This window comes from Lycium barbarum, chromosome 8, assembly GCF_019175385.1.
Source record: "Lycium barbarum isolate Lr01 chromosome 8, ASM1917538v2, whole genome shotgun sequence".
NCBI classification, from domain to species: domain Eukaryota; kingdom Viridiplantae; phylum Streptophyta; class Magnoliopsida; order Solanales; family Solanaceae; genus Lycium; species Lycium barbarum.
The window spans coordinates 7,601,128-7,626,523 of NC_083344.1; the positions used below are offsets into that span (position 1 = coordinate 7,601,128).

Genomic DNA, 25,396 nt, shown 5'->3' on the forward strand with positions numbered 1-25,396 from the left:
TAATTTAATCCTTGTTTCGTGTATCATGAACTTCTTCTATCTAAAAGGTGGTGGACAATTTCTATAAAAGGATGCCCTATTATATCTTATTCATAACCAACTCAACATGAGTCTTTATAAAACCTAAGCTCATCAAGGATTTTTTTTTTGGGGGGAGGGGGGGGGGGGGGGGGGGGGAGTGGCGGATAACAAGAATTGAGCGCACACCTATTATATGAAAAACATCTACAATATCAATAATTATAGGCTTTGGTTAATTACATGATCAAGGTTAACTTTAGCTATTATGTAAATTTTAACAATATCTCTAACGCATGAGTGCATTTTCAAACAGAGTTACATTTTGTAATTTAATTTGGTCTTGGTGGAGGATAAGATGCGGGAAGCGAGGCTGAGATGGTTCGGACATGTACAGAGGAGATGCACTGATGCCCCAGTGCGGATGTGTGAGAGGTTGGCTATGAATGGTTTCAGGAGAGGTAGAGGTGGGCCGAAGAAGTATTTGGGGGGGGGGGGTGTGATTAGACGGGATATGGCGCAGGTGCAGCTTACCGAGAGCATGACCTTAGGTAGGCGGTTATGGAGGACACAAATTAAGGTAGATGGTTAGTACGTAGTTGAGTGTTGTCCTAATTACCCTTTCATACTAGTAGTCGTAGTAGTATTCTAGTATTTCGACTATTTGTTGTCTCTTATATTTCATTTATTGTATGAGTTTGCTGTTACTATTACTTTCTTCATAATGCTTAGCTATAGTATTTTGTCATTGCTTCTTTTCTTTCGGCATTTCTTATCTGACCCCTTTTTGTCATGCTTTCTCTAGAGTCGAGAGTCTTTCGGAAACAACCGCCCTACCTCCCAAGGTAGGTGTAAGGTCTGCGTACACTCTACCCTCCCTAGATTTCACTTGTGAGATTACAGTGGGTATGTTGTTGTTGTTATACAAAAGAAGAGGTAAATAATAGTTTTATATTTTGAAAATACTTCAACGAATGTAATATTTCTGTGAGAATTAAAGCAGGTAACATGTATATTTAAACAGTCAACTCATAGTAAAATAATTACTGAAAGGGTTATAGACAATTGTGAATTAAGAGTTAAGACCAAAGGAAAATAAATAAATAGTACTCATATTGTTTGTTGTTTTCTGAAAATGTTTTTGTTCTGATTTAAAATAGATTTCTGTTTGGTGAAACAAACAAGATTCGAAATGCAACCGAAATGCGTGTAAGAACACACTTGAAAATGATATTAATGTCAATGCGTGCAAGACTACACATTTAATTATGATACATATGAGTAGTATTTTGTTTTCTTGGACATTTCACTTATGCTAAAAGATTTGGATTAGTTTTGATTTCATTAATTTTTAAATTAATAGTACATGGAAACAAAACTAATCATTGGCCAATTTTGTATGTTTTCTGTTTAAATATGCACTAGAGGGAGAGTTTGAGTTGTATAATCTAATTGGCGAATTGGTATAATCATCAACTCTATAGTGTTTTAATAATGATTTATAATTCCTCTAGAAGTAGTATACACATTCTTTTTAGCATGTTTTGAAAGAAACATATCGAAGCCCTTTGACTTTTTTTACCTACTAACTGTTACTCAGTTAGATATTTTTATTTCTTATTAGTAGATTACAACAACAACAACATCACATCGAGGGAAATCCCACAAAGTGGGATCGGGAGAGACCTTACCCCTATTTTTGAAGGTAAAGAGACTGTTTTCGATATATCATCGGGACAAGGTATATTGTAGATTAAAATGTTAGGTAAAGAAAGTCAGTCTTTCATCTCTTTGTGAGAATAGATCTCCAATAATTAGCTGATGAAGAATTTGCCCATTTGATTCTTAAGCGAGCTAATCAATAATCTTGCTTAGCCAATCAATTTGTTTAAAGCTTAATCTGTTCAAAATTAGATCAGATGTCACTTTCTTTAGTTTACTTAATATCCATTGATATTGTAGCAGACTCAAAATCAGCGTGTAATGGTCATTTTGGCAAATAACTACACTAAAGTTGAAATGTTATATTTGGACTTTTTTTTAGAGTAAATTACTTTCAGTTATGGAATAACAATATAAGTTTAACGTAACACATCGATAATTATGTGGTGAAACAAGGAACAATTGGTAATCTTGATAAATTATAAATATTCACAAGCAAAGGGATCAAAAGTGCATGTTTCAATTAATTGACGGTTAAATGTGCTTAGTTAAATATCATAAAAACTAAAATTAGAATTTATTAATAACCAAGGGACCAAAAGTACTATTAACCCCAAAAAACATTTTTTTTTAATAAAAAAAAAAAAACAATTCAATTATGAAAATTTTGAATTTTCAAAAGCTAGGAAGAGGCTTTCATCAAGGAAACACTGGTTTAATGCAAGAAAGGACCAATTAATTCTAAATGGAAAGTAATCAAGTGCAAATCATAAGAATTAATTAATTCTGCTTAATTATATTGAAGTCAGTTACAAATCCTAATCTGCCATTTCTTCAAACTTCATTTTTTTTTAATTTTGCTTCACAATCGTGTATGGTATTCTTTTTAGACCCTGACTAATTCGAATTAAGGCACGAAACCGCATTTTTTTCCATTCACATGCTCGAACCGGAGACCTCTAGCAAAAAGGTTGAGGGATCCTAACCATACAGCCAAAATTTCAAATATTCATATATTACTGATTTTGGTAAGTTGATTGAAATGGAATGCTATGAAGAAAAGAAAAAGAGAAGTTTTAGTTATGATATTGGAGATCAAAAGCTTAAGCTAATTGATATTTCCTCAGAGGAAGATTGTCTTATTGATTCTCCTTTATTTGATTCTCTTGAAGACCTTCGCCTTTCAGGTCAATAAATCTCTTTGACATATGTTTATTTTTTGTATGTGTTTCATACGTGCATTTATATTTATATGACGGTATTTGATTGGACACAAAGCTTAATCATGATGTTAATTTGACTTATATGTTATATTAGTATAGTGAACCAAAACTATTAACGTTATCGGTGACGAGTTAGTTTGATAGAAAAAACATCGCGTAGTTGGACGAATTTGAATTATTAAAATTTGTAACAGTTGTCTAGAAATGGAATAATGTGATTTTTGAAATCTACAAAATGGGAAGAATGTCATATATATGTTGAGATGTAGAGAGTATTTGATATTTTTGCGTAAAATTTAGCTTTTGTTGGAAGCAGTAACGAGATAGGATTTTCACCAAGGGATTTCATCATCTACTATATTTACTTAAAATTAAAGAAAAAAGACCTATAGAGTATGATTTTCCGGCATCCGCCCCTGGTTGAAACTATCTTGATTGTACTACTATATTGTGGAAGACAGATCAACCACATTTCTTTGAATTTGAACTTGGAGGTTGTTTTCTTTTGGGTTAAATACTAATCATGTCATGTCCTTTGAGAATTGGTTTAAATGGAATTCATTTTGTGGGGAGTTATATTTACAATAGGAAGATGAGTCTGGGTGTACACTTTTTCATTTGTTCTTTATACTTGTGTGCAATTGTATGCAACAATTTCACTTGATGTCATTTCTGCAGTAACATTGGACAATATAAATGAGAATGGGGTTTCAAATTCATCAAGAACTTCCTTGCAAAGAGATAAAACAACACAAGTGAACCAACAGAAGGAGCTAAAGCATTTGTCTTCTGCACCTATTCAGCCAGGAAGACCTAGTTTCTTGCGCAAAAGTTCAGCTTGGGATAACGCCTTCTTCACTAGTGCAGGTACTATTTTATTAGATTTTTTTAGCATTATTTCATCTATGATTGTTCTATGTACATGTCAATGCAGTTAGTTGCTTCATGCTTGTAAGATTTAAAATACTTCATCCATCGAAAGGTGTCGTTCTATATACGGTTACTTTAAGTCTAGTTTTTCTAGGAGTCTTTTACTCCTGTAAGATATTTGTATGCTAGTCAAAAATATAGAGAACTTCTAGCGCTTAAATTTATTTCATACAATATTAAACTGAGGTGAGATTAAATGGACCGACATGGACACTGAGGATTCATATAGCTGACTCCGACTTGCTTGGCATTAGGGACAGTTAATAGTTGTTTTATCCATTGACAGATTTTGATCTATATATGATTACTTTAAGTCTAATGTTTTCGTAGGAGTCTTTTGTTAGAAATTTGTATGCCAACAGAAAATATAGAGAATTTCTGGTGCTTATTAAAGTTATTTTATATAATATTGGACTAAGACGAGCTTAAAATGGAGCTACATAGACAGTGAGTACTCATATAGCTAACCACGACTTGCGTGAGTTTGAGAGACAGTTGTTGTTGTATCCATTGACAGGTCTTTTGGATCCACATGAACTATCGTCTATATCAGATGTACGCGCTCGAAAGCCAGTCCTATCGGCTATTTCAGATACTGGAACTGACTCCACAGACATGGTTAGTCACATAAGGGACAATGTTAAACTTGATGGTTCCCTTTCTTTACAACTTGCAAGTATTATATTAATGGATTGACGCTCTCATTTTAATTGTCAGATCTATCACAGGCAAGTTTCCAAAAGGAAAAACATGAATAATGCAAGAGCAGAGAGAAGTAAAATAGAAGTAAGTGTTGTTTTATACATTTATTAAGTACATGACTTCAAAGAGTTGAATGAAGTTATTCACATTTTATTACTCTATTGTGTACTACTCTGTGTTACACTGATTGTTTAACCTTTTTGGGTTAATCAGTTAAATTGTCACTATAGTTAACAGACATCATTCACTAATAGTAACATTGTTTCAATCATTTTTTAAACTTCAGCATTAGTATTTACTACCTTTTGTCTGTCTCTGTTTTATTTTCAATGCAGAAGTTTAGTTGCTATGAGTCTTACTATTACTAGTGAATGTATAACTAGTTGAGTTATAGGTAGAAATAGGCCAAATGTTATTATTTAGTGAAGTATAACTAGTATATTGAACTTCTATATACTGACAGTTTAGAAATATTTTATTCTACCAAGTTACCTTCGAATCAATTAAAGGTACTTGCCTATAAAATAAGCAAATAACTTCTACAGTAGGTTACATTACACTGCTTGTGTAAAAAATCATTTACAATGTCAATGGATATAGATAAACCCTTAATACAATAGAGGATCTGAAGCGAGTTCTCATGTTTCTTAGCCTCTCATCCTATAGTGAACTTTGCCTTGTATACACAACTGGATTTTCATCTTTGCTTCTGTCAAATGCATAGGAGGTGGGAACACCCTATTAAAATGAATAAACTAGTTTAAATTGCAAACTGCTAAGTGATTATTACTAACACAGTTTTGTTGTTGTTGATTAGCAACATTGTAAAAGAAGAGAGTTCAATTCACTAGACCTCAAGCTTCCCAAGGTTCCACGTGTGGAGAAAAGGGCCTCGTCTTCGCAAAGTAAATTATCATCACCAGATATGCACATTGCAGAAGTGGGAGGCAAGAGAAGAACTGGAGCTGGTACGCGACATACTTATAGAAACTCCTGTTTGAAAATGAGGTTGCTTTCTCATTCTCGATCGTTTATGATAGAATAAATAACATGTGCCTTTTGTAGGACGAGATTTGATGCTGTCGAATTCTACTACTCACTCTTCAATCACCTCTTGTCGTTTGTATGAGACATCTGGTTATGCTAGGAAACGAGGAGAAACCCGAAAGAGTAAACTATCTGCCTCTGTCTCGTGCACGAAGACTCCAACAAGATCATCTACACAGAGTAAAAGGTTTGAAAATCTTAGTTCCTCAACGGAAATTCATTGTTCCTCTAAGTCCTTGAAATCGTCATCTTCAACTTCTAGCACCAACCAAGCTCGTGGTGATTCGGATCATCGTCTTAATATGACATTTGGACCAACTCAGAATTTATGGTCTCCAAGTCAAGTTACTGGACCTATTGCTTCAGTGCCAAGGAAGAATTCTCAACCATCTGGTCTTTGTATGCCATCGCCAAAATTTGGCTTCTTTGATGAGGTTGGTTTTGCCTCACTTTAATTCAGTAATTGGTTTGAAGAAAACAATCCTAAAAGTACATATATCTGTTATTATAAACATATCGTCTATAGTCAACCCTCTCTATATCAACCATCCTCTATAACAACATTTCACTATGACAACCTGTGGAACTGAAATTTCATATTATGTTATATTTTTCTATAACAATATCTCGTTATAGCAGTCAAAAATATCCGAACAAATGATGCCGTTAGAGAGAGCTTTGACTGTATTGTGTTTTATGTATGCACATTGTGGGATTTCACTGGGTATGTTGCTGTTGTTGTACATTGCAGACATCTTTAACCAGTTGGTCAGGGGCATGCTAATTGCTTTGTGTCACAGTTAATATATGTACATATTTGATATAAACTAGCGGCCTGTGATTTTTGTTGACAGGATATGTCAGTGGTGAGAACTTTCAATGGAAATTCGAATCAAGCACATAAGCAGGGAAAGTCGTCAAGTTTAGATAAGGGCAAAAGTGCGGAAGCATCAACTAAAGTTAAACGAGCTAGAAGTCCGCTATGCACTGACAATGTAAACCGAGGTCTAATGAGAACAAGACTACTCCCAAGTCCAAAAGTCGAGCTCCCATATATGCGAAAAGGTGGCTTGGACAAATCTATGGAAATTGACAGAAAAGTTTGCTCAAAGTTGAGGAAAGTTGGTGCAGGAGAACATGACAGAAAAAAAGTTGGACTAGTAAATGAGATAGTAAAGACTAAGCTAGAAAGAGAGAAAATGGTTACAAAATATGCCAAGGGAATCAGCACTACAACAACAAATACGCCTCAAGCCCAAGCAAGTAGGGGTCGGCTGTATGAATCCTCACTGTCCATGCCGCTCCATTTAAGCCCGTTCGATCAGGAGAAGGGGATTACTAGCACTTCAAAATCAAGAAAGCAAGAAAATGAAGTTAATGATTTGAGTAGATACTTGGAGCTCATTGATTTTCATGATGGAGCAGAAACACAGCTTAAACAGAGAAAGAGTTTTCCTCATATGAGAACTCCATTGGTTGAGAAAAAATCTGTTTGCAACAGAAGTGTAGCTCTGAGATCAGGTATGGTTAAGGACAGGGAGTCATCTTTGCTTTCTTCAAAAGGAACAGACAAAGAGAATAATTGAGCACCATACAAATCTATATTGCTCGACTCTCCGAAAATGTTGCCACACCGTGTTGGATCCTCAAAAACGGCAATACTTTTAGAGGATCCGACACGCATCGAACGACATGTTTGAAGAGTCTGAACAACATAGATGCAAATCATTGATGGATGCTTATGTTGTCTGCCAAAATGCTAGTCCTTAAGTTCTTGATAGACATCATTTTGTTTTAATGCATAATTGTTTAACTCTTCGCATATGTGTGAAAGCAGACACTAGCATGAGTTGGCCATTGATCAACCAAATGGGGCAATAGGCATTCATTTCTATTGTTATCATACATGTCAAAAGCCACATTTTGGTCATTGCGTGACAAACTTTCGTACCATGGATATTAGTTTTTTTTTTTTTTTTTAAAAAAAAATCAATATTACTAGCAAATGAAATAAATGTTACCACCTCTATCCTGGAAAAAATGAAGGTACAGTGTATCGGATTCAATGTGTCATTTTTTTTATTTTTTTTTGTGAATTCGGGGAATTGATTTTTTGAACTAGGGGCAACACCTTTAATTTTGTTATAAATTGGAACATCTATTCATTGGTTTCTTGAGATGAAATTTACATATTTGAAAATTACGTAAAAGTACTAGTCCAAAATTGTAGTTTTTGTATTAAAATCATAATTAAAAAAGTAGTTTGATTTTTTCAAATAATTGTAGAGTTCAACTTCCATACCCTAAAAGGGTTTCAGTTCTTACTTGATTTAGATGACTTAGAGGGAGGGACTCAGATTGAGTCCTGGATCTTGCAAGATCACTCGTCAGCAGCAATTCTTTAGGTGCGTTTGCTTTATAGCTTACGCACTTCATGCCCAGTATTTAAACGAATTTTTAGTATATCAGATCACCTGAAAGTTAACTATAACAAGTTAAAATACACTTATAGCGTACGAATTCTTTACAGTTAAATCCATATTAATAAGCTATTCCTTTTTAGATGGACAGAATAATTTCGAAGCTCTCCATAATCTATCTTACTTCTTAAAGGTTCATATTGGTTGTCAACATCAATAATGAGATTTCGTCTAAGCAAAAATGGGATTGCCCTTTTCACGCATGTAGCTCCAACAGGAAGTAAAAAAGTTGTTTTTTTGCATAAAGAAAAGTGATGGTCCTTAGAGAGTGGGCATAAAATGAGTAGCCTCTTTTTCCTTTGTGTCATCCATTTCAAAGGGGACAAAAAACAGCATAGGCTTTGAGCATTATTCTTTCTAGGATATGAAGGTAAAAGTAGGGGTTGATGTAGAGTGTAATATATCTCGGTTCAGCCGAATTGTGTAGCTTTAATTCAGATTAAGTATATATGTTAAAAGACAGAGGGGGAACTAGAACTTAAAGCATAGGTTTAGCATTTTAGCCCTTTTAAATTATGGAGTTTGAAATTAATAATTTGTACATAGGATGTCTTAAGCCAAATACAATATCTGGACCAAGGTTGTTACTGGATTCGTCAGAACCCGTACCTTAGTCTCTAGCTCTGCCCATGTTAAAAGATTCACAAAATATAACAAGTATTAATTCCGAAACTCATTTATTAGCACTTGAGGATGTTGTTTTAGAATCTAATATTCATGAAATTCAAATTCTGAATTTATCTCTGGGCATGAGAGGGCTACTAAGGTGTGTATATATTCCAAAAATGGTGGCCCCCGAGGGTACTCATTACTTAGATAGCTTAAGCGTATTTTTCATTACATGTTTGAGAAAAAAAGAATCGAAGTGAAAATCTTGTCGGATTGATTTTTGGTTATTTCTTATCAGTGTCTAAAGTGTAAACAACTAAAATGATTGACATCACCAGATTCCTCAATGATAATCTTTGGCACTATTTGTTTGTATGGAATAGTATTACTTGTCTGTATTTAGTGGTTATAGCACATTATTATAATTTATCGATTAAGTGATAAAATAATAATTTAAAAAAAAAGAAAAATAATAGCATGAATACACGATGCAACGAAAGTTTTTTTGTTGTTTGCAAAAGTTAACAGATTTGAATAAGCAGAGAACGCTCGGATTTTCAATTAATTAGATTGAGGACCCCAATATAAAAAATTAGAATGAAGACATGGATAAAATATTTACCCGATATTTGCATCAAATCATGTTAACTTATCAAGGAGTGGGCGTTAATATGTTCTTTTGATTGCTTGCTTAGCGCAAAGTTAAGAGATTTGAATGAGGAGCAAGGACTCAAAGGGCCTGTTTGGAAAGCCACCCAGGTAATTGGAATTGGATGTAATTGCACAGTTTGGTCTGTTTGTTTACTTAGGGCCTGTTTGGAAAGCCACCCAGGTAATTGGAATTGGGTGTAATTGGATGTAATTACACAGTTTGGCCTGTTTGTTTGACCAGGTAATTACACAGTTATGTGAGAATTGGATGTAATTGACAGGGTGTAATTACACTCTCCAATTCTCAAGGGGGGGGCTGAGAATTGGGTGTAATTACACCCTGTAATTACAGGATTACTTTTTAGTCTGTTTATTTTTTACTTTAATTCATTTTTATTTTTAAATTATTTTATTTCTATTATTTTAATTTTTTTTATTTTAAATATTTTTTTATTTCAATTATTTTTATTTCTTTTTTATTTTTACTTTTTTATTTTTTTATTTTTTAAAATGTATTTTTATTTTTATATTATTTGTTTTTCATTTTCTTTCTTTTCATTCCCAACCTTTACTTCTTGTGATTCCATGTAATTGCTCGTATTTTTTATTTTATTTTATTCATTTAGCATAACCGTGTTATTATTCTAATATTTGAAACTACACCTCTTAATATTGGAAAGAATGAGTTATTAACAAACTTGACATATAACAGGTGACATTATTTAAGTATAATTTCATTGTGAATAGGGTTATAAACTTATATTTTTCCTTTCTTTTGAATTATTTACTTAAGTTACGTTGGAACTTACTTATGTAATGTTGGAATTTGACATAAGAGTATTATGTTGAACTTTTTCTTTTGGATTTTGAATTTAGGTTATATTTTCAATTTTAAGTTATTTGCTTTCACATTGCATGTTGTTTATTTTTCACTTACATTTGATGGATTTTTTGTGTCAAACATCTGAATAATGTTATGGCATTATATTTATTAATATTATTTTTTTGTCAAACATCCAATCCATGACGTTCTCACAAAAAAAGTCTTCTTTTAAGTTTTATAATTAATTAAAATTAAATATTAATTTGAAAAATATATATCAATTATTTTTGTTACAATATTAGTTACAAATATATGATTATTAATTAATATATTTTCAAGAAACAATGTGTTATTAAATAACTAATTTAATATCATTTATAAAGGAAATATTTTTTAAATATTAATTTTAATTTTTTTATAATTAAATTTTATTTTTAAATTAAACTAACAGTGTAATTACACTTGTGCAACCAAACAACACGCTTGTAATTACACTGTAATTACGTTATGACAAACAAACAGGTCGTTGTAATTACACTACTGTGTAATTACTACCCTAGTAGAGAAAAGGATAAAAATGGTCCCTTAACTATGATAGTAGGTTCGAAATAGTCCCTTAACTATACATTTAACGGTTTTAGTCCTTTAAGTTTGTTACAAGTTAACAAAAATGGTCCCTTAACTATGAGAGTAGGTTCAAAATAGTCTCTTAACTATGCACTTAACGGTTTTGGCCATTTAAGTTTGCCATAAGTTGACAAAATGGTCCTTTAACTATGAGGGTTGGTTAAAAATAGTCCCTTAAGTATGCACTTAACGGTTTGATAATGTCAGAAAATAGTGTCTCGAAACACAAAGACCGACGGACTCTATCGATTAAAACTGAGGGAATCCATCGACTAAATAAAATACACTAGACTTTAGAAATAAATTAGAAATAGCAGAAACTAAAAAAGTTGTCACTACAAAAAACAAGCGAAAAAAACGATGGACAGAAACCGATGGATAAAATCGAGGGACACTATTTTTTATTTTTTACGGAAACCAACGGAAGTCCATCGGTTATTTTTGAGGAAAAATGCGCGAAAGTCCATCGTATAACCGACTAACGTCCGTCGGTTTTGTCCCGAGTTATTTGACCGATCTAGAGTTCTCACTAATTTTTCCCTTTTTTTCATAGTTCTCGTCAAATCTAACAAATAGAGTTCGATGAATATTTTGTCGAGACTAAAACTGTCAACTTATGGCAAACTTAAAGGACCAAAACCGTTAAGTGCATAGTTAAGGGACTATTTTGAACCTACTCTCATAGTTAAGGGATCGTTTTTGTTAACTTGTAACAAACTTAAAGGACTAAAACCGCTAAGTGCATAGTTAAGGGACTATTTTGAACCTACTATTATAGTTAAGGGACCATTTTTGTCCTTTTCTCACCCTAGTAATTACACCAATTCCAATTACCAGGTGGCTTTCCAAACAGGCCCTAAGAAAGTGTAATTACACTCTCTAATTCTCAAGTGTGTTTTTTTTTTTTTTGGGGGGGGGGGAGTTGAGAATTGTTGTAATTACACCCTGTAATTACATGGTTACTTTTTAATTCTTTCTTTTTTGTTTTATTTTATTTTTTTTCTTTTTTAATTTATTTTTATTTCTATTATCTTAATTTCTTTTTATATTATTTGTCTTTCATTTCCTTTCCTCTCATTCCCAAGCTTTTCTTCTTATGGTTCCATGTAATTGTTCGTATTTGTTTTATTTTTTATTCTATTCATTTAGCATAACTGTGTTATTATTCTGATTTTTTTAAAATACGTCTCTTAATATTAGAAAGAATGAGTCATTAACAAACCTGACATAAGAGTAATATGTTAAACTTTTTCTTTTGGATTTTAAATTTAGGTTATATTTTCGATTTTAATTTATTTTTGACAATATTAGTTACAAATTTATGATTCGTTGTGAATGAGGTTGTTTTCCTTTCTTTTGAATTATATTTACTTAAGTTACATTGAAACTTAGTTATGTCATGTTGAAATTTGACATAAGAGTATTATGTTAAACTATTTCTTTTGGATTTTAAATTTAGGTTATATTTTCGATTTTAATTTATTTTTGACAATGTTAGTTACAAATTTATGATTATTAATTAATATATTTTCAAGAAGCAATGTGTTGTTAAATACCTAATTTAATATCATTTATAATAGCACATATTTTTCATATATTAATTTTTAATTTTGAAAATTAAATTTTATTTTTCAATTAAACTAATTGTGTAATTACACTTGTGCAACCAAACAGTATGCTTGTATTTACACTGTAATTACATTATGACAAACAAATAGGTCGTTGTAATTACACAGCAATATAATTTCTGTATAATTATTACCCTAATAATTACACCAATTCCAATTACCAGGTGGCTTTCCAAGCAGACCCTAATTTCAGTTAATTCAAATTTAAGATCTCATTATAATCTATATCTTTATCTATATGTAATATAAAGCTAGGCATCAACAAGGTGATGTGACACCTCTCTATGGCCTCAATTGATATATTTTTTTTCAATTTTTTGACCATTTTTCTATTTTTTAAAATCTATGTGTTGTTTTAAAAAGTGCAAAAATAAAAAATCTGAAAAGCCATGTTTAAATGACTTACTTAACGCCCTTAATTATGTTAGGTTGCACTGTATCAACTAAGGTTTAATGGCAGCGTAACTACTCAATACTGTTAAAATCGAGGCAGAGACGAGAATTTGTGAGAGACAAGAATAATGGATGAATTCTTTCTACTTTGTATTCATCATAACGACCTCCTTATATACAAGGTCCTCCTTATCCTAGTCTAATATGGTAACCCTATTCTAATAGGACTACAAATCCTATATTTACCATAATTACAATGGTACCATAAATAGACTAAACTATTACAATTAGACTAGAATAGGGTCTTCGTATATCCGGTCTCAATACCCCCCTCAGGTTAGAGCATGAGGGTCTCGAATGACCAACTTGCCAAGTAATATTCATGTTGTGATTTTCCCAAAGCCTTTGTAAACACATCGGCCAACTGCTCACTAGTTGACACATGACTAGGGAATATTATACTGAATTGGATTGCGAAATATAGTGACAATCCACTTTAATGTGTTTAGTCCGTTCATGAAACATCAGATTTCGGGCAATATACAAAGTTGTTTGACTGTCATAGTACATTTTCACCAGAGACTTGTGTTCAAAGCCCAAACTATGCAATATTTTAACCATTTCAATTCATAGACGGTCATTGCCATCGATCAGTATTCAGCCTCCCTTACGAGCGAGAGACAATATGCTGCTTCTTGATTTTCCAACAGGCGAATTTTCGAGTGAGATAAACCATCCGGTAAGTGATTTTCGGGTCAACAAACATCCGTCCAGTCCGAATCACACAATCCATATAACTAGAGATCACAATCTTTTCACATTACTATATCTTGTCTTGGGTTCTTCTTCAACTAATGCACTACATGAAGAGCCGCGTTCCAGTGTTCTTCCTTTCGTTGCTGCATGAACTGGACAGAACGTGCACGCAATATGATAACTCTGATAGTGTAAAGCTGAGGTATATCAATATTCCGACCAAACGTCTGTATAGTTTTGGATCTCCCAAATTGGCTCCTCCGATCAATGTCAAACTATGATTCTGTTCAATAGGAGTGTTGATGGGTTTAGCTCCCAATAATCCGGTCTTAAAAATTATATCCAAAGCATATTTCCGTTGACAAAAAAATAACTCGGTCGGCCCGCGTGCAACTTCAACTCCTAGAAAATACTTCAGAGGGCCCAAATCCTTCATGTGGAAAAATATACGGAGATAGTCTTTGAACCGTTCAATGGCATTATAGTGGTTTCCGGGGATAATCAAGTCATTCACATAGACTAAGACGTTGAGCTGCATACTTCCCCGATGCATAGTGAACAAAGAGTAGTCCGAATACGCTTGTTTGAATCCATGTTTTAGCAAAGCTCTTGACAATTTTGCAAACCAACACCGAAGAGCTTGCTTCAATCCATACAAAGATATTCAGAGTCGACACACTTTACCCGGACTAGGAACACGGAAGCATAGTGGTAATTTTGATGTATACTTCTTCCTTAAGGTCATCGTGTAAAAAAGCATTATGAACATCCATCTAATGCAATTCTTAATTTCGCGCTGCCGTAACTGCCAGGAAGGTCCGAACTGTTACTACCTTAGAAACCGGAGCAAAAGTTTCATTGTAATCAATTCCTTCTTCCTATTTATTTACGAAGATGACCAAACGAGCTTTATATTGCTCAATGGTGCCGTTTGAGTTGTACTTGATCTAGTACATCCGTCTACATCTGATTGCTTTCTTATCCGGTAGCAAAGTTTCTAAAGTCCATGTTCCATTATCCTACAATTCTTAAATCTTTTGTTGCATGGCTTTCCGCTAATATTCCTTTTTTGTTGCCTCCGAGAAGGTTTTGTCTCGTTCCAGTGGTAGCTAGTGCAAGAAAACTTTGGTGTTTCAAAGAAAAATTATCATAGAATATAAAGTGAGCTATAGGATAAGGCGCACCTGAGGTTGCTGAGGATGGATCAGGAGGACGAGTTGATGGACTTTGTTTCCGGAATGTTTCAGTGATGTAGTCACGCAACCGAATCGATTCCTGCTTATGGCGTTTCCATTTGCTCCTCCGGGTGCATTTTCGACTGTCCGGACCCCTTCTGTCTGTAATTCCTCCACATTTTCTCTATCTAGACCGACATCTGTACGGTCTAATCTGGCTGATTAGTAGGTACGGTAACTGGTATCTTGACTTCATTTCTCCGGGTTTCGTCTATACCTACATTATATGTTTGGTCTTTTTCTACGGTGTGTTGGTTTCTTTCTTCCTAAGTGTCATCTACGTTCAGAAGACCTTTTTCCGTAGTCTATCCTTCATCCGGGATAACTTATATGCTATCTACCAAGTTACTCGATCCTACAGCAAATGAGAACTTAGTCTCATAGAAGTCCATATCTCTTGAGACCAAATATTCGTTGTTCTCTAAGTCAAACAATCTCCAACCCTTCTTTACGGAGGGATATCCTAAGAAAACTCACCTACGACTCCTGCTTTCAAACTTGTCCTTGTTCTTCTCTTTGCGTGCACGTAGCACAAAGACCCTATCACCCTTAGGTGATCATAACGAGGCGCATTCCCGTATAAAATTTCATAGGGTTTGTCCCATTCAAAATTGAGATGACATTCTGTTAATCAAATATCTCGCAGTCAAAACACATTCTCCCCAAAATTTGATTGGAAAGTGACCTTGAAATCGCAGTGCTCGTGCTATATTGAGAATGTGACGTTGTTTTCTCTCGACTCTTCCATTTTGTTGGGAGATGTTTGGAAAATAATTCCATGTTCGAAGAAGTAATTCTTCATACAAGGGACTCAGTTCCTTGATCACTTCTAACTATCTTCACCCATTTACCAAACTGCCTATCCACCAAGGCGAAGAAATTCTTCAAGGTTTGAGACACTTCTTTCTTATCAACTAAAAGAAAGATCCACACGGCTCTCGAACGATCATCTACAACAATAAAAAAATATGAAGCACCATAGAAGGAAGGAGTTCTATACGGTCCCCTTAAATCACAATGAATCATCTCAATAATATCCGAGGCTATATTATCACTTAAAGGAAAAACAATCCTTATTTGTTTTGCCCTTAGGCATATGTCACATTCTTTATCCAATCTAATACTACTATTTTTTAGGCCTAATGTCGTAATCGACTTCATTACTTGTGCTAAAGGATGACCCACCCGTTTGTGCTAAAGATCGAACCAATCAACTGTCTCTGCCTTCATAGCTCGTATCCACGGCACATTCTGGAAATAGTAAAGACCACCTCGACGCTCACCCGTTCCAATCAGCTTCCTCGTGGTGGGATCCTGTATAACACACATAATTTTATTAAATTTTACATCGCAGTCTAAATCATCAACAAGTTGTGACACAAAAAATTAAATTTCTCATTAAATGCGGAACGTAAAGAACATCCTTCAACCATATGCTATCATTCAACCTGATTGTTCCTTCTCTCGTGGCGACCGAGCTACTTCCATCCGGAAGTCCAACCGGACACTTAGGAATGTCCCACTGATTGCTTAGTCCCTCTGGATTACCTGTCACATGGTTGGTAGCACTGGAATCAATAATCCAGGATGATTTTTCGGAGACCCGTTTAGCCTCCGCCTGAATTCCTTCTTTGGCTACCACAGGGTTAGCCCGGTAGTTACCTCTTCCATAACCGTATCCCGGTCCATCCTTCTATTGTTGTTGTTGTCCGCGTCCTCTACCTCCTATTTTTCTGTCTCTTTTTTGATTTCCTGGCCACCAATCCGGATAACTAGGGTTGGGCGTTCGGTATTCGGTTCGATATTTTTAAAGTTCGGGTTCGGTAATCGTTAATTGAAAGTATATACCAAATACCGAACTTTCAAACTTCGGTTCGGTAATTCGGTAATCAGAAAATCAAACTTCGGTTCGGTACGGTATTTGATAATACTATTTTTTTGCTAGCAGCTGCATTCATTCATCATGTGCAAGAGATATTTTCAATATACAAGCTTACTGCTAAACCGAGCTAATTAGATGCGATCTGGTTATAGTTACTGAGGCAGTAAAGAGGCACTGAGCCATCACCACCTAACTGTCAAGTTAGCATCATTATCCAGTCAACAGAATTATCTTTGTGGCAAACACATGAAAACATTCAGTAATCCTAAATACTACTAGTCAATGAAAACTTCGGTATGTAAGTATGATGTATCACTAGTTTGATAGGAAAAAGGCAATACTCCTCCGTCCCTTTCATCCCAGTAAGCATTCCAACAGCCACAAGAATCTTGTAGTGCAAAGACTCAGGATTTCAGTTTGGAGCTACACATGAATTTCAAATGCATCAGCATTAAACTCTTACAAGTGATCTATCAAATGCATCATCATTACATATGTACCTTTCTTTTCCATATGACTACAAAATTTCTGAAAATGTGAGTACTCCCACTCCCCTCCCAAATTCTTCTAAGGAAAATATAGTTGTACACCCCAGTGAAAAGATTTTGCCCCACACACGGTGGCAGATCTAGCAAAATCTCAAGATACTTAATCAATACATAAAGAGCATATGTGTCGTGAATGCATTATAAGATTTTGTAAGTAATTAAATTAAAATCCCAGCAATAATAGTTGGAAAAATAAAATCAACCTATTACCTTCCTTTATCTTCTCCACGGAATTGAAGAACAGATGGCCCGAGATGGGTATTGAAGAAAAAGAGACTTGGAGGCGAGATGATACCGTTAGAGGGATTACCAGACTTGGGGAGCTTTTGTGTTACAGCGTTCGGGATTTTTAGTGTGAACTGATGGCTGGGTATTGATTTTTACTCCTTTAGGCTATTGTGATTTGAGCTGGACTAGGAATTTTTTTACAATGGGCCTTTAGCCTTTTACTCCTTTAGGCTTTATTGGTATTTATTTCGGTATTTACCGAATTACCGAACAGTATAATGGTAAATACCGAAATCGAAATATTATGGTGTTGTGGATCCACGACACCAACAGTGAGTTTAGAGTCCACCAATCTTCCAAGTCCGACGACTCTTCATCCGGCTTCTTCATCGTACCATCGATGAAGCCAAACTTCTTTCTTGCTCTTAGGGTTGCCCTCATGGATCTAGCCCATTCTTCATAATTGTCACCGAATTGGACTTGTGTCACCACAATTTCAGGGTTATCATTTGAAGTAATGTCATAGGGAGAGATTGTTTTTCTTTGGGTTTTATTTTCTTCACCGGCGATTCCTTAACTTTTATCGCCGGTTTCTTCCTTTTCGTCACGTGCCACTGTTTCAAGGTTTTTGTGTTCTTTCTAACATGGCTCTGATACCATGTTAATATCGAGGCAGGGACGAGAATTTGTGAGAGACAAGAATAATGGGAGAATTCTTTCTGCTTTGTATTCATCATAATGACCTCTTTATATACAAGTAAGGTTCTCCTTACCCTATTCTAATAAGGTAACCTTATTCTAATAGGACTACAAATCCTATATTTACCATAATTACGATTGTACCATAAATAGACTAAACTATTACAATTAGACTAGAATAGGGTCTTCGTATATTCGATCTTAATATATGAATTCAACAGTCACAAGTCACAACTAAGTTGCTGGACATTAGCTAATTGTTTTATTGTAACAATGAACATTATATATGTTACCAATTAAAATTGCATGTAACTGATGCAATAATTCTTTTTACTAATTAAAGTTGTAACTGATGTAATATTTACACCTTTCCGTACCAATTTGCAAGCAATTCTTTTTGGCTTATAATAAGGAAGTTCTATTACTCTACTCAGCATTCTTGAAGCGTATCAAGCACCCTATCGAAAAGAAAAAGTTGCTTCTTCAAAAGTTTTAATCCCCAAAGTTTTGCTTGCTATTGTTTATCTACTGCCTTAGTTACATTGTCCTATCTATATGTAAACAGATATTTCTCCCTAATACATAGTTTCTAGTGCGTACTCAATATATGAATTCAACAGTCACAAGTCACAACTAAGTTGCTGGACATTAGCTAATTGTTTTATTGTAATAATGAACATTATACATGTTACCAATTAAAGTTGCATGTAACTGATGCAATAATTATTTTTACTAATTAAAGTTGTAACTGATGCAATATTCACACCTTTCCAGAAGAAGTACCAATTTGCAAGCAATTCTTTTTAGCTGATAATAAGGATATTCTATTACTTTACTCAGCATTCTTGCAGCATATCAAGCACCCTCTCGATAAGAAAAAATTACTTCTTCAAAAGGTTTGATCCCCAAAGTTTTGCTTGCTATTGTTTATCTATTGCCTTAGTTACATTGCCTATCTATATGTAAACAAACGTTCTCCCTAATAAATGGTTTTTAGTGACTTGATCAATATTTATTTTCAGTTTCTCCTCTTTTTTTTCTCGATCTAATTTTTTGCCATGTATTCGTCACATGCTTTTCATTCTAGATTTTATTACTTTAGTGGGTTGATTCAAAGTAGAGGATCAGGGAATGAATGATTAAGAAAGGGCTTTCAGCCAAAAATTTTATGGCTAAAGCCTAAAGGGCGTCTCAAGATGAAACGGCAATGATATAATTAGTAGTGTGAGAAATTATCTATAGAAAATTCTCATGAAGTTTGGTTAAGCTTTTACACTTATTTTACTATTTTCTCCTTATTTGTTTTTTATTGTCCTCAATTTTTATTTTTTCTGGAATAAAGAAAATATATATGAAGATAATTTTAATAATTAATGGCTCCCGTCTCTTTTTTTACACACACTGTTGAAATAATCCTCTTGAACGGTAAGAATAGCATTGGAAAGAGAAGAAATTATCACCCCTAAAATTCTAAGATTTGATATGGAAATAATGTATTTATTATTCTAAACGTGATTAGAACCTTACTTTAGTAAATTAAATCTTAACTATTAATACTGGATTATGACATTTCTCTTCTATCCAAGTAAAGAACTCAGGGAAATGAAAACAAGAAAAGTTAGAGAGGAGACCCATCCGTTAGATATAATCATTTTTATTTACTCCCTCTGTCCAAATTAATTGTTATGTTTTCTTTTCCGAAATTCAATTTGCTTTATCTTTTAAGCTAAATTGAATTAGCTTTGCACAATATTTTATATTTAAAATTTATATATTCAAAAACTATACGATAAGTACTATAAGTTGCTACTTTCTCATGTTCATTCGATAAGAAAATATATTGTAAAATGTTATTCAAAGTTTACATAGTTTGATTCTCGAGAAGTGAAATATGACAACTAATATGTAACAGAGGGAGTAAATTTATTTTGTTACGTGATGTTCCCCAATTTTACAGTTTTGTTTTGGAAATGAGTGAAGTTCGTGTTAATTAATAGAAAATAATGATCTTTTTACTTTGAAGGATTTAAGCAAATTGTGTGTGTACATACGTACATAACTATTTATATATTATTATTTTTGGAATTTACTGTTTTTTTCGTGATCGCGCGAAGCGCGGAAAAATTGATTAGTATAATCATAATCGGGGCATATAAAAAATATTCATCCACATATTGTGTTTGCATCAAACTAATGGTCACTATATACTTATCAATATGTATAAATTACAAAATCACCACTTCAATCTACAAAATTGTGGATTCCACGTGCCCATATGATACTCTCTTGAATAATGCTAGATAAAACTATCCACAGATTCCTAAACAATTGTAATGTGTAGATTCTTATGGAAAAGATGCCTATTGTGTGAATTACATATTATAAAAATCTTCTTCATGTCAAACCACGACCAATCTGATTGTTTGATCGTAGTAAACCTCCTCAAAATAGTTATCAATATTTATTTATATTAAAATGTATTAGGAGGATGTCATTTTTAAAGCGGAAAAAGGTTAGATTTATCCCAGTACTCTCACAAATAAGTTATATTTGTCCTTCGTTATACCTTTTTAATATATTTGCCCTTACCATCCAATTTAGGTCATATTTTTCCCTGTACTCTATTTTCGGGCTATATTTAACCTCCGTGTGTTAAATTCTCTTGTCCCTACCTTTATTTCCCTACGTGGAATTTTTTGAGGGATAATTTCAATAATATACAATCCAACATAAAATATTACATTTACGTAGCCATATTTTTAATTTACATCCGCATAGCCATTTTGTTTACAACAGTGTTTATACACACGATATACAACAATATATATTTACCGTAGACAATGTATAAACCTTGTATAAAAGTGTATAATAATGTATAAAAGGGCTATTTTGGGTAATATTAGAAATATGGACCATTTCGAATAAATATTTTCTCCAAATAGATATAAAATGTTATTTTCTCTATTTTTATCCCAATTTAAACGGTCACAATTAAACCCGACCCTATAATAAAAATAAACCCAACTAACCCCCCCCCCCCCCCCCCCCCCCGGGTTGTCTTTTCCGCCCCACTCCAAATGAATCAAGAGGTGGGGACATGAGAATTTAACAGACGGAAGGTAAATATCAGTCAAAAATAGAATACAGGAGCAAATATGACCCTAAAATTTGATGACAATAACAAATATATCAAAAGAGTATAAAGAAAGATAAATACAGTGCAACTTATTTGTAAGAGTGCAGGGACAAATCTGACCTTTTTCCGATTTTGAAAAAGCCAGCCGGCCTTTCAATAGAAACTATTGATAAAGGTGTTAGGATCGTCTGTCGTAGTCAAGTTGCATTATTTATTGGGGGTGGGGGTGAACCATGTTAATACCTAAAAATAGATATAATACTACATGCTGCGACATGTGGACACAGGTCGATGAGAAACTTGAAATGTATTTGCTGTGTGCTGTGCCTGTGTGCTGTATTTATTTCATCATCTCTTTCAAATGGACTAATGATTTCCTTTTTCTCAAATAACTTGGCAAGGAAAAAGGACAATTCCTAGTGTTCATATTATATGTCTTCTAAAGTTTATACGTATTTTAAAAAAATATGTAGTAGCCTGAATTTTAAGATTATCTGTCTAACTATTATTTATTTCTCCTCAAACATCTTATATAACTAACATTCCTCTTATTGAAATAAATGATTTGAGAAAAAGTAATAATTTTTTTGTTTTCCTATGCCTTCAAATAGTTTGACACAAGTTTGAAACCTACCAATTAGAATATATTTTTAAAATTGGTCACTGTATTAAGCCAGAGCTCTGAAGATTATAGAAGCAATGTTACAACAATACTGAAGTAAATGAAAAGTTAGTTTAACAAAAAGATCATCACATCAAAATTTATATATAAGTAATTAAATAGACTTAAAAATTTAAAGGTTATGTTAATTTTAATACATAAGTAACCAAGAAGTGGAGAAGAATTAATTTGAGATTTAGAGTGACACTGTTTGAAACAAAAGTTGCACAGTTAGGTTAGATTTCAACATATTTTAACAACCATACAGATTGGAACTATTGGTGAAGCTGCAAAGACTCTAGAGGAACTTACCCAAAAGTCAAAACTACAGAAATGGAACGCGTCCATTCTAAGGAATCTAAATTGACACTTCTTTTAGGTGATGATGAAAAAAATACAATATCTTATTTTTACGACTGGCTAATAATTTGAAACAAATTTATTTGCCAACGTGACTAATATTTGGGAGAAGAAATAGTACTATTTGGGGCAATTTGCACGATTGACCTTATTCGGGGGTGGTGGTCTTTAATTTTTGCCCCTCAAATTGCTTGTCTTTGATTTTTATCCTTGGTCTAAAATACCCCGAGGTTCTTGGTTCGAACAATGCTCAGTCAAAAAAAAATCGCAAGACAGAGTTTCGTTGCAAAATTAGGCCTAATTTGTAGAATTCCAGCAAAGTAAAAAAACTTTTGTTTTGCCTTAAGGCAGACTTTTCGCGAAGCCTTGCCTTACGAATTTTTTTTGACTGAGCGGGAGTTCTAACCCACAACCTCAGGATATTTTCGATCACTTTTTAAGCGAACGACAAAAATTAAAGACCATCAATCTGAGGGGCAAAAGTTAAAGACCAACGCCTTTGAAGGAAAATCCGTGCAAAAAAATGTACTATTTGTGAATGTATTTATTTCCAAAACTAACCAATATATTGGTCCTTGTATGTATCAAGCATGTGTAATATATGAGGACAAGATTGGTAAACATCCACTTTTAAAATAGGCTATCAAATATTAATTATTACTTTAAATGCTATTAATATTTAAAAACTCTTTTGGTACAAGGATTTTGAAAAAACACCCTTAATACGGAACAATTCCCGTAAATCGTGCTGAAATTTAAAGGATTAACAAGTGGAACCTAAGGAACGATTCATGATTTCAAAATTTGTTGGAGTTTCAGATCTGATGAACGCTTTATGTTGTTCAAATATTTATAAGTTTAATTCCAATTAACGGTTCATAGAGTTAAAAATCAAACCACATGAACGATTCATGGGGTTCATTACCTTTATATGTTCAGACGAATGATTCATAAGGTTAAAAAATTTGCTAGAGTTTCCAATCTCACTAACGATTCATAGGGTTCAAACCTTTATAAGTTCAAACTCAAGTAACGATTCATGGGGTTCAAACACAAGGAACGATTTATGGGTCAAACATGTATAAGTTCAAACCCAGTGGATCATTCATGGGTTCTCGAATTTTATGGAGTTTTAAACCGCATGAACAATTCATGGAATTCAAGCAATTATAAGTTCAAAGTCAAGTAACGATTTATGGGTTCGAAAATTTATTGAAGCTTCAAACTACATTCATGATTAATGGGGTTCAAAAAGTTGCTAGAGTTTCAAACCCCATATTGATTCATGGTTAAAAAATTTGTTGGAGTTTCAAACCCGAGGAATGATTCAATGATTCAAACATTTATAAGTTCAAACTCAAGGAACGATTCAGGGTTTCAAAAATTTCCTTGAGCTTGAAACCACATTAACGATTCATGGGATTCAAAAAATTGCCGGAGTTTCAAACCCCATTAACAATTCATGGGGTTCAAACCCTTATAAGTTCTTCCATGTTATAAGTAGGTGTACTTTTGTCCAACTAATTTTTTTTTACGTTAAAGTATGATTATTAAGACAAATGCAGTGTCTGAACCAAAGTTATTACTGAGTTCGTCCGAACCCCTACTTTGATCTCTACCTCCGCCTCTGTTAAAAAATTACAAATATTAAATTTCAAGTTCATTTATAAGCACTCGAGGATGGTGTTTTAGAATTTCAAATTCATAAAATTTAAATCCTAAATCTATTTCTTGATAGAAGAGGACTATTGAGGTGTGTATATTTCCCAACAATTCCTAATTTAACACTGTCCATTTTTTATTATTCTCAATGAATAAGATTATTCTCTTATCTTGGGCGTTGCGTAGAGTAGTCTGGTAGCTCACAAGGCTAATAACCTTTAGGTCACGGGTGTCGGGGGTTCGAATCCCTCCTTGCCCACAACCGGCCAAAAAGGGAAGTACATTTCCCTCCAGAGATAGAAAAATCATGAAAAAACGGATCTTGCAGGATTCTCAAAAAATTCTTTGATCTGTAAAGGCCCCAAGGCTACTCATATTTTGGATAGCTTAAGCATATTTTTCAGTTACATGTTTGAGAAAAAAAAGAATCGAAGTGAAAAGTTTGTCGGGTTGATTTTTGGTTATTTCTGATCCGTGTCTAAAGTGTAAACAACTAGAATGATTGACATCACCAGATTCTTCAATGATAATCTTTGGCACTTTTTGTTTGTGTGGAATAGTAATTTTTCCCCACCCCACCACTCTAAGAAGGATCAATAGTGTTCCCACTTACCCTCAAGCGTGACTCGAACCCTTAACCTACTGGTTGATTATGAAGGTGCTAAACCACTTGAGCAATCCTCACTTGTCTATGGAATAGTAATACTTATATGTATTTAGTGTTTATATCAAATTATTATTTATTATAATGATTAAGTGATGAAGTAAGATGAAAATAAATACTATAACTGATACAGCGAAAGTCTTTGCGTTGTTTGCAAAGTTAATAGATTCTAATAAGCGTGAAGGCTCAGATTTTCAGTTAATTATATTCAACACCTCATTGTAAAAATTCAGAATAGAGACATGCAAAGGTGGAGCCAGGATTAAAACTTTATGAGTTCTAAATTCTGGAATAATGATATTAAGTCTTACTAAGTGGTTCTGATATATATATATATATATATATATATATATATATATATATATGTATGTATGTATGTATGTATATATAAGCTAGAAACCGACTTACGGGTTCGATCGAGCTTTAGTTTAAACGATGTATTTGTCTTAAGAAATATACATACATACATAGACGTATATTTGTCTTAAGAAATATATGTATGTATGTATGTATATTTCTTAAGATAAATACATCGTTTAAACTAAAGCTCGATCGAACCCGTAAGTCGGTTTCTAGCTTCGTCCCAAAGACGTGTGTAAAATATTTACCCACTATTTGGACCAAATCATGTTAATTAACTTACCAAACTGAGGTGAAACGTATAGTGTAAACGATGGATGCGAATAAGTTATTTTGGTTGTTTTCTTAGCACAAAGTTAAGAGATTTGAATAAACAAAAAGGGCTCTAATTTCAGTTAATTCAAATTAGGAC

General features: G+C 33.5%; 2 protein-coding genes across 2 annotated transcripts; both read left to right on the top strand.

Annotated features, from left to right (window-relative positions):
• The first annotated feature begins 2,631 nt into the window (after positions 1-2,631).
• LOC132607643 (uncharacterized) lies at positions 2,632-4,769 on the top strand. Its single transcript, XM_060321736.1, has 5 exons — positions 2,632-2,867; positions 3,582-3,770; positions 4,351-4,451; positions 4,551-4,619; positions 4,749-4,769. Exons 1-5 carry the CDS (start codon positions 2,723-2,725, stop codon positions 4,767-4,769), a joined length of 525 nt encoding a protein of 174 aa, XP_060177719.1. The 5' UTR covers positions 2,632-2,722.
• A 298-nt stretch (positions 4,770-5,067) lies between these two features.
• LOC132604981 (uncharacterized) lies at positions 5,068-7,667 on the top strand. Its single transcript, XM_060318320.1, has 3 exons — positions 5,068-5,503; positions 5,601-6,016; positions 6,437-7,667. The coding sequence occupies exons 1-3, from the start codon at positions 5,461-5,463 to the stop codon at positions 7,166-7,168; spliced, it is 1,191 nt and encodes a 396-aa protein (XP_060174303.1). The 5' UTR covers positions 5,068-5,460; the 3' UTR covers positions 7,169-7,667.
• The last annotated feature ends 17,729 nt before the right edge of the window (positions 7,668-25,396 follow it).